This window comes from Epinephelus fuscoguttatus, linkage group LG5 (assembly GCF_011397635.1).
Source record: "Epinephelus fuscoguttatus linkage group LG5, E.fuscoguttatus.final_Chr_v1".
Lineage (NCBI taxonomy): Eukaryota > Metazoa > Chordata > Actinopteri > Perciformes > Serranidae > Epinephelus > Epinephelus fuscoguttatus.
Window position 1 is genome coordinate 43,046,557 of NC_064756.1, and position 10,769 is coordinate 43,057,325.

The 10,769-nt window shown below is 40.7% G+C and overlaps 1 protein-coding gene across 1 annotated transcript in view; it reads right to left on the minus strand.

Annotated features, from left to right (window-relative positions):
* The window catches only part of ints4 (integrator complex subunit 4), a 38,619-nt gene that overhangs the window by 11,311 nt on the left and 16,539 nt on the right, over positions 1 to 10,769 (minus strand). Inside the window, exons 10-17 of the mRNA XM_049576855.1 lie at positions 10,393 to 10,464; positions 10,095 to 10,269; positions 8,971 to 9,176; positions 8,681 to 8,823; positions 6,490 to 6,605; positions 5,363 to 5,496; positions 1,019 to 1,173; positions 489 to 582 (exon numbers count right to left, since the gene is read on the minus strand). Coding sequence (XP_049432812.1) covers positions 489 to 582; positions 1,019 to 1,173; positions 5,363 to 5,496; positions 6,490 to 6,605; positions 8,681 to 8,823; positions 8,971 to 9,176; positions 10,095 to 10,269; positions 10,393 to 10,464 — 1,095 coding nt within the window. The remainder of the gene's footprint in view (positions 1 to 488; positions 583 to 1,018; positions 1,174 to 5,362; positions 5,497 to 6,489; positions 6,606 to 8,680; positions 8,824 to 8,970; positions 9,177 to 10,094; positions 10,270 to 10,392; positions 10,465 to 10,769) is intronic.

Genomic DNA, 10,769 nt, shown 5'->3' on the forward strand with positions numbered 1-10,769 from the left:
TCTCTCTCTCTCTCTCTCTCTCTCTGTGTCTCATTGTATCATATGGACTACTGTTAATTTATTATCCTGATCTGTTCTGTACGACATCTATTGCATGTCTGTCCGTCCTGGAAGAGGGATCCCTCCTCAGTTGCTCTTCCTGAGGTTTCTACCTAAAGGACAGAGGGATGTCGTATGCTGTAAAGCCCTGTGAGGCAAATTGTGATTTGTGATATTGGGCTTTAGAAATAAAATTAATTGACTGACTGATTGAAATTGATAAACTTTACAGCACTTCACAGGAACTGAACCCCCAAATAGTGTTTTGGAGACACACCACCTTACAAGTTTAAATGCTTGCAATGGCATAGGCCACATACATAAGCTACGGCTTAAACTCTTCATAGAGCTGACACACAAGTATAAGTCCACCTTAAGGGTAAACAAATGGTCACACAAGCGCGCGCGCACACACACACACACACACACACACACACACACACACAAACCTTCATGAGCAGCAGCTGGCAGCGCAGATATGTAGCACAGAAATCAGCAGCTCCAGCAAGCTCTGTCTGCAGTTCCCCCAGCCGCTGCAGGTCACTGACAGACAGGAAGAAAAAGACATTGACATAAATCTTCTCACTCATCTACCAAAGAGGCAAAACTCACCCAACACATTCATCATTTTACCTAATAACGCACTCACATCATAAAACAACCACCAAACTTTGGCAGAGTGCTGGATGATTTTTTTTAATCAAACGTCATTACCAAAACCACAATTTAAACAAAAAGGGGAAATACTACACAATATAGCACATCATTCATAGCACATTATTAATATTGTCTTAAATGTAAAAGTCACGTTTGAGACAATTCTGGAGCTACTATGTAAGGAAACGTTTTTAAGTGATGATTACCATTCAGGGAAAAAAAAAAAAATCAAAGTAGGGCTTCCTGCATGCTTTTTTCTTAAAGATGTAACATTATAAACATGTGTATGTATATGTGTGTAAGTATATCTGTTTGTGTGTACCGTATGGTGAAATTCAGCAGGTCCTTGGCTCCGGGTGCTTCCAGGTTCTGAATGGTGCTGACCCTGTTCAGACTCTGTTGAAGGAAGAGCTGAGCTGATTCCACAGAACCAAAACCACAGCGTGAGTCCACCAAGTCCAGACCGCTGCCTGGCAACTAAAAGACGGGAGAATAGTTCAACTGCCATGTAAATGTGTAATGTGTGTATCTGACCATTAAGTCTTGGACAATCTTTTCTAGGGCTGTAGAATCCTGGTCAACTAGTCGATTATTTGGTCGCTATGCTCTCATCCGAATTCTCATTAGTTGAATAATCGCCATGTTACTTTCATAAGGAGAGAAGTGCTACATCAAAAGCTTTCCAAGATTAATCCATTATTTCCTGCGGCGGGGGGACAGGCTAAGTTACCTGGGAAGATGGGGGTGTTTACCCCTTTGTTGACAGAAAGTTGGACTCGCCCACCCTCACGCTCAGCATTACAGTGACGCAGACCTCCTGTCTGTTTCTGTAGCTGAAACCATTTCCCTCAGTGGAACTGAAGCTTGTATACTTGTATTTCACAGATATGAAACAATAAATTGTAAAGACAGTAAAGCCTCCACTAAAATAACATTATAAGTCTTGTGTTTGATTCAGGGATTTATACTTCGGGATTTATCCTGGTTTCTTATGAGCAGAGGAAATCTCCGCTCATCGCCAGGCTAATTTTTACAGTGTAAAATGCCATAGGCTGGCGCTAATAACGTTAGCATGTTGTATTTGCATGGAAAACGTGTTTAGTAAAAGACAGCTGTTTTGTTGGTGAATGTTGTGAGTTGTAGTGAAACCAAACGGTGTACCGTTACCTTTGTTAGATGTTGCTGTTGTCCCTGGTTACATATGAGAAGAGGAAATGATCGCTAGACGCTAGGCTAATTTATACAATGTAAAACGCCATAGACTTGTGCTAATAACGTTAGCATGTTGTATTGATGGGGGAAATGAGTCCAGATAAAGTGTTTGTCTGTCAGTTCTGCGATTTATAGTGAAGCCAATTTGTGTACTTGTGTTTAAATTGTCTCTATTAAGCCATGTTTAATGTGTGTTTTGAATCAAACATATAAATAAAGTTTGATTTGAACTAAAGTTTACAGCACTTAGCACAGTCCTCCACCGCCGTTTAGTAGTGTTTTGGAGGTTTAACTGCAGAGTGACACAGACACAGCACGCAGAAGTAAAAATAACGTGCAGACTTCCCCCCCCACGACTAATCGATTAGTTGAAGATTATGTGCGACTTTAGTCGACCAAGAGTTTCTTTGGTTGACTACAGCCCTAATCTTTTTGCATTTAACTTCCACAAAAGCTGTGGTCACATGGAAACGCATGCACTCGGTTCTATTCATAGTATGAGTGAAGTGCTGCATCAGCCCCCAACAGTAAACAAGAAGGGCTGGTCAGTGAACTTAATGTCCTCCTACTGCTAACGTTGGGTGAAATATCAAACTTAAAAACTACACCACGGTGCAGCGACTGGCTTGACTGCAGTGTTATGGACTGGACTAGAATGTGGAACAAGAGCTGCATGTACTACATATACAGCCCCTGTGGTCACAACAAATGGGCTGCATGTGCATGTCTGCATAGGGGTCCGTGCGAACCCTCACGGGCATAGGTTGATAACAATATTTATGTCACGCAGACCAAAGTGGACCCTCATGAACCCAGGGGACAGAAACTATAAATTGGCTCTTGGTCTGATAATACAAAATACATAAGTTGTCCCACAGTGTCAGTGGTCCTTTTTCCACTGCAGGCACTGTGATTTGTACTGTTCCAAGCTGTGGATGTGTCCCCCTGCTTTCTGCTGCTTTTCTTTCACTGCTCTCTAATGGTGAAAAGTGACAACAGTAATGCTGATATTAACCTGTGTATGTGCTTATATTTTTGGTATTAACTGCTGCTAGGGATGTCTTGATTGAGTATTTTGCCCTCGATTTAGATCCAAGTCATTTAATATCTTTAATATCCCTCTATGTCCCTAGAAAATATAGCTGCACTGTGCACACTTCCAAGTATTTTAAAGTTATTAATATCAATCCAGTGTAAATGCTTGACAATCCAATAGCTCTCCAATGTATTAAGAAAAAAAATCTTGCATCCAAGCTGTTCCTAAATGTTCTTTTATTTGCATTTTTTTTAAACAAAATTTGAGTGTAAAATAAAATTAAAAAAAAAAAAAAACTCTCTTTGATCTTTTTGGCCTTGTCGCTGTCTCAAAGGAATGTCTCTAACCCTTTAAGAGAGTATTCCCCAGTATTTGTTGCTTCAGTGCAGCCTGTGCCAGAGTTTACTGAATTAACTGCATTCTGCTAAGAGTTTATTTTTTGTCTGTACATCTTTTTTGCGGATTACATTCATAAAGTGCTTTTATTGTCTTTATGCTTGCGGCGCTTTTGTTGCACTTCCAGTGGTGTAGTGAATGTGTTTGTCCTTGGCTCTCCACCAGTGCATGTGTCTACTTTGATAATCAGTGTTAGGAGTTACAATTTCACTACTTTTGGCCATAGATGTAAGTGTAACTAATTACTTTTCTAAAATTAAATAACGCAATTACAATTATTGGAGGGAGGTGCAAGGTAGACTATTGCATTCAGTGTTTCTGTAAGTCATTATTAACGTTACTCAAAATAAGGCTGGACCTGCTGGTCCACCTGCATGCACATATAGTACAAAGGTGACACACCCAACCTTAAGGCAGCACAATAAATAGTGTGAATCAATCAATCAATCAGTCAGCATTAGACTGTCACTGCACGCAACGGCCAACAGTTGAGGCAACTTGACCTTGCTGTCTTAAATACATGGACATTATTTTTTCCCTTCTTGGGATTAAGGATAAAATATGCCTATAATGGTGAGTTGTAGCCTGTGCAGGACTGAATTACTGTTTAGGTTAAAAGATATTTTGTGTGTTTTTGTAAATTATTTTCTCATTTTTACTTCATTAGACCTACCATGATAAGAAATTACTGTCAAATGTCTGAGAAACCATTGCCTGCTGAGACAACAATAAACAGGCCTATCAAGACATAACATGTTTAAATGTTTCACTATTTACTTGTCATCACAGTGATATGGGTATAATTATAGATAAAATTTGGCAGTTGTCTGCTCCATCACTGCCACAGCAACACTTAAATAATATAAGTATGCATGTAGAGCGACTATCCAAAAGCAAAAATATAGTCGCCAAGAGGCTAAGTAGGGGAAAAACTTTACTTGCCGGACGCGCTGGCATGTCAATAAATCTTCGCTCCAAAGATGTTGCGTTTTACATATTTATTGCTGATAAAACGAATGTGAAACAACTTCCCAAAGTCTAAAAACAATTCCTTTTGCTAGTGTTGAGCGATCAAAGGCATCAAAGCGATCAAAGCGGTCAGCAAAAGTGAGACTTCCCCCCTCACCCTCTCAGTTCATTCATAAGAGCCGCCCAGTGAAGGATGGCTGATTTTACTACTATCGCTGCTGACGTACCACCAACACCACGTGACACATCCTCGTAAGTGACCAAATATGGCATGCAAAGAAACTTAATACAAAATACTACAATAACAATAACTGGCACCTACAATGCATTAATAAGAGAATTGAGGCAGATATACAAAAGAACGCAAAACTTACGTTCCCTAGTAACTCATTAGTTTTATATGCAGTAAGTTTTATTCAATAACTTTAGGAGGAATAACTGGTAACTGAAACTAATTACTAATTTTCAGTACCTTGCACAACACTGCTCATAGCTTAGGTAGATAACATAAATAAAAAGTCTCATACTGAATTTTGCTGTAGTTTATGGTGCGTGGTGCTTTGCCGCAAAGGAGTGCAGCCCCTGCTCTTATAGACTGATGGAACTTGGTGGAGTGGAGGACAGACAGACAGCAGAGAGTTGGATATTTGATATCTGCACTCATTGCGCTGCTGTACATGAAAGCTTGTAAAAACTGTGTCACAGCTGACCTAAGAAACAAAGGAGCAGATCATGCTAAGCTCAATAAACAATCCCAATCAATTAAAAAATAACGCCATCGGCCCTGATAACGATCTCTGATCTCTTGATATCTAATTTTTCTTTTTAATTCTTTTTCCAGCGCATCATTTGTACGAACTCGACTCAGTTTGACAAAACAGGAAATTTGAGAACGTCACCTTTTTATAGAAAAAAATTAATACTCCATTAATCAAGAACATACTGAATTGAAGACACTGGAAATTAAAAGTAAGTAGCATGTTCCTGTCAGCAGCAGTGCTGACATGGACAGCAGTAACATGATTTTGAATACTACAGGATTTTAGTTATTACCCTTAGTGGTGGCACAAGGTGTGACAGACTGTCCCTCAGGTAGGCGTAGTGTCTGAAGGTGTGGTCAGAGAACAGTGCCGGCATGGTGGGACATGACTTGGCAGCGTTGAACACCAACACCAGCACTGCAATGTCTGAGATCAACAACCAGAGTCAAGAAAGAAAAACACAGTTCATAGGTCCAGAGGTGAGTGATCTGTTTTATACAAAAGAAGAAATATTAACTTTTAGGAGCTACCTTGTTTTGTTTTTAGACCATAAAACTCAAGTCAAGGTTTTCTTTGATTAATTTGCTACATATTAAGGTTTCCTGGCAGTTTTTGTGAAGTCACGTACATGCATATATACAGTACAGGCCAAAAGTTTGGACACACCTTCTCATTCAATGCGTTTTCTTTATTTTCATGACTATTTACATTGTAGATTCTCACTGAAGGCATCAAAACTATGAATGAACACATGTGGAGTTATGTACTTAACAAAAAAAGGTGAAATAACTGAAAACATGTTTTATATTCTAGTTTCTTCAAAATAGCCACCCTTTGCTCTGATTACTGCTTTGCACACTCTTGGCATTCTCTCCATGAGCTTCAAGAGGTAGTCACCTGAAATGGTTTCCACTTCACAGGTGTGCCTTATCAGGGTTAATTAGTGGAATTTCCTGCTTTATCAATGGGGTTGGGACCATCAGTTGTGTTGTGCAGAAGTCAGGTTAATACACAGCCGACAGCCCTATTGGACAACTGTTAAAATTCATATTATGGCAAGAACCAATCAGCTAACTAAAGAAAAACGAGTGGCCATCATTACTTTAAGAAATGAAGGTCAGTCAGTCCAGAAAATTGCAAAAACTTTAAATGTGTCCCCAAGTGGAGTCGCAAAAATCATCAAGCGCTACAATGAAACTGGCACACATGAGGACCGACCCAGGAAAGGGAACTGTGGAAACAGGAAAAGAAAGCGAGGAAAGCTGCACAGGCTCATCACAATGGATGATTTGTGAATACACAGGGTAGCCTATATAGAGTCTTCCTCTTATGGTTCTATTGCTGCAGAATGAGGTTGATGCAACTGGTTTGCATGAACATTAAAGTGTGTTGTGAGATTTTCAGCAGTGTGAAGGATACAGGCCGGATCATCCATGTCAGGCTCTGGTGTGTCGAAATATGGGTGTGTGCTGAGCAGTTCAGGAACCAGTGGCAACACCAGCGTTGGATGACGGGAACCCATGAACTTCAGACACCTGTGGGGAAAGAAGAAAATAAAAAACAATGGCCGATTTCCATAAGCTTGCTTTATAACTTCAGATAAGTGTCCAGTTAAATTATAAGAGGAACCATTATATCACCACACTGCAGCTAAGTTGCACATTTAACATGTTGACATCAATGTTAATAGCTGGTTTCTTTGGTTTTAATATGTCTAAAAATGTCAATAAACATGTAGTTAGGCAATCCCTCCAGGACTGCACTCTCTGTTGTTGTGGCCTAAAATACCTAATTTCTGAAAAATTGCAGTGTATGTTGTGATGTTTTTTGCATGCCATGCAAAACCAGGTCCCCTCGTTTTTGTGCAGAACATCAGGAAATTGTCTTGCAGTCTAGCAGTAACAAGGAAGTGAGTTTAGTGGCTGCTATGGTTGGTGACAACAATAACTGGTCAAATTTGTGAAAAAAGTTGCTGTGGTTGGACAATATTTCAAGGTCGTGCAGAATTGCTGCGAGGGAGGCTCAGGTGAAAGTGCAATTGCAATTTCTGCTGCGAGGGCCCTAAGGACAGAGAGATGCCGTATGCTGTAAAGCCCTGTGAGGCAAATTGTGATTTGTGATATTGGGCTTTATAAATAAAATTGATTGATTGATTGACTGAATTGGAGGATTGGTTGAATTTGCTTTAATTGTTGCAATCGCAACATCCTTGAGGGGCTGGTTAATGTTAAATGTAACTGTTAAAAAGGGAGTACTCCTTGGACTATTCCATTTAATCTCATGTGAATGATTATGTCTAGCTGGCTAAAATGAAAATTCAGCCATTATCCACTCACCCATATGCCGAGGGAGGCTCAGGTGAAGTTTTAAGATATATATAGTTTAGAGACATGAACGTGGTGCCCATGTCTCACGGTCTCCTGCAAGCGCCCATACATGAGCGCGGTGCACAGAGAGGCAGTTAGAGCTGCAGGCTACAATGAGGCTAAAAACAGAGTTGAAATGACGTTTTTCCAAACACTTTTTTATGTCAGGGCTTCAGGACACTTGGATCACTACGGACGAGCAGTATGGAGATATTTTGTGGTTTCAATTATGTGTTTTTGGACGTTTGAATATGGGGCACCATAAGCCTCCATTAGGTGGAGTTGTGTTGCTAATCCCTCTCCCCTGGGATCTCCGCAAGGGATGGGAGGACTCTAAAACTTTACCTGAGCCTCCCTCGGCATATAGGTGAGTAGATAATGGCTGAATTTTCATTTTTGGGTGCACTATCCCTTTAAGCTAATGCATTGTTAGGCTATATCGGTACATACCACAACAAAATGTCACTGCAGAGTGTCCAAAGTGTCTTTGCATAGTTGGTGTCTCTACTCATCTTTTCTGTCCATGCCTTTATAAAAAGGGGTGTAGTGCTGCCAAAATGACCCCTTTTTTCTCCAAGTAAGGAAGTAGAATAGTCACAGTTCCCATAATCTGGTTGAAATTTAACTACATTTTTTTAAAAGCATTTTTTAACCCGAAGATCCAATCATCACAGACACGTATGTCATGTAAGAGAGAGACAATAAAAACAAACAAATCACAGTTTGCTACTATTTTTATGTCAGAATGTCAACGAACACCACTGACCACTCGGTGAGTTTCATGGCTTTGAAAATGAACATATAGGGTGGTTTTAGGACAGGTTCACACATGGCCATAGGCAGCAGTGTTAAGTCAGGCAGGGGAAAGCCAGATTCTCCAAAAATGAGCAATTGTCACTATTTTGGTCTTAGCCGCTCTACTTCATCATAAACAACCCAGAAATGGGGGCTCAAAGTTCTCCTTTAACTGGAACTCAAAGACTATTTTTGTGACATGACCAGTCACGTCAGTGGTGGGTGGTGATTCTTCAGATGAAGAGCCACTGTCAGCCATCCTCTTTCTTTCAGTCACCTTGTTGTTTTATGCAGTGACACTATCAAAACTGTACAATGAGAAAATGAACAAAACTTGCAGCATCCTGGGCCTGTCCCCTAAGGCACCCCAGGGTGCCAAAGCATGCGCCTAGTCCTAATCCTGAAAATAGAGCACTTTGTAAAACACACAAATACACCAAGAGTCTTACTTCCAGACAGAGTTGCGGTCGGTGGGATACTTGTTGAGGTTCTTCAGCAGCTCCAGCAGAGCCAGCTGGATACACTCTTTAGTGGAGACATTGGTGTAACAAATTAATTCATGGAGAGCTTCTCTGATGTCTCGAGACGAGTCCTGGAGATCGACAGTGACTTCATCAATATGTGCGTATATCAGGCTTGAATTACAAGCATTGTGAAACTAACGAGGAAATACTTGAAGAGATGCAAACATATTTCAGGGTTTAAAAATAGATCGTTTCACCAGTGTGTGTGTGTTTACCTCCAACACAGCCAGCACAGTGTCCAGCTGGTCCTCTCTGAGTGTTATGTGGGTTGAGATTTCTCTCAGCACGTGGATGGACTGCAGCCTCACTTCCTCGATCTCATCGTTGAACATGTCAACCAGGAAGTCTAGACACTTTTCTGCGAAGCTGGGAGACGACCGAGCCAGCTGGCACAACGCCTCCACTGCTGCAATACGGACCTCTGAAGTTAGAGACAGAGAAAACACCAGTAGAAAAAGCAGTTATTAAATATGAAGAACAACACAGTAAAAAGAGTAAAACTAACCCTGAGGTGAAGATAAAGGGGAAGGCAAGTAAAGATGTGAAATGGAGAAACAATTGTATTCTCTGATTTCTTAGATGTTACATTTTAATTGTAATTATTTATATTTACTAACACTGCAAAACCTTGAAAGAAATCAACATATGTGATAAAAGCCTTAAAAGGAGCAATAAGCGAAATTCATCATTTCTAGATTTGAAGGAATTAAAAAATTGCTATGAAGAACTAGAGGCGTAATTTCATCTGGAGTATAGCATGACCTCACACACCGTCTCTCTGTGTTGATTGAGCCGGTCCGGCTGCGCGTTCATGTACATTCATGTGAATGTGAGCAGCCCGCGAGCCTGGCGGGCAGCCTGGCGGGCTCTAGCCGACCTGGCTAGTGTTAGCACTAGCCGGGTCTCTGGAGAGCAGAGCAGAGGTAGAGGGAGGAGCAGAGGTAGAGGGAGGAGTGGCTCATGACACACTTTGTATTGGTCTACAGGCAGTGCACAACAGCAAACCTAGCGGTGAAACAATTTCGCTTTCTGCCCCTTTAAAAAAAACACTTTATAACTGGATGTTTTTGTTATAGAGATATGTAAGCAGATTCACTGGATATATTCAATGAAACCCTCAATCTGGCAACAAAAATAAATTAGAAGGTCTCAGATAATCCATCTTTTGCTATTTACTTGACTACAAACAGACAAAATCCTTATCATATGTCAAATATGACATTAGTAACATCCTGAGGCTGTGTGGGCTAAACATCAGTGTACCATTTGGGCTCTGTTTACATCTGGTTTGAAATTCTTTCCTGAGAAACAAAGACATGCTGCATCACGTTTCATGTACCAAACATCTCATCCTCCAGGCCGTGAACAAAAGCACCACAGGCTCCTGAGGCGATAAGGTTGACGGTGTTTGTGTCCAGTTTCTCTTTGGGAGCATCGTCGGCCCACTTCCTGCCAGAGGAGAACTCTCCAGAAGTAAAGAGGTCCTTAGCCCGCTCATGGGCCGTACGCTTCCTCTGGACACAGATATTAAAAGTTAGAGCAGGAGTGCCGATTATCATTGTTATAAATTCTTACTTTGCTCACAGCTTTTCAGCCAAAAAAAACTTATATCTTGTGAACAAACTTTAATTACTCACCCTGAGATCTGACATCAGCTTCTTATCCAAAGTTTGCTCCAGAAAGTGAGGACTGACCTGCAGCATCGAACCCTGACACCCAAGAAAGGATTCAAGAAGTTTTACTTTAAAATGCTGAATTTGTGTCTCATAGCGTATTATCTGTCTCGTAAAGCATTATCTGTCAAAGGGATGGTTCAGACTTTTTGAAGTGGATTGTATTAAGTACTTATCCAGTCATTTTGTTACATACAGTAGATGTAAGTCAGCACACCCCAAGTTTGGAGCGGCAAGCAGCAGTCTGACACAGCAGCTTAAAAATGTACTGCTATGGAGGGATCAGCAACAAAATGTATTTTAGCCACCTAAAAAAGTTCTACCAATAAAAAAGAAAAATG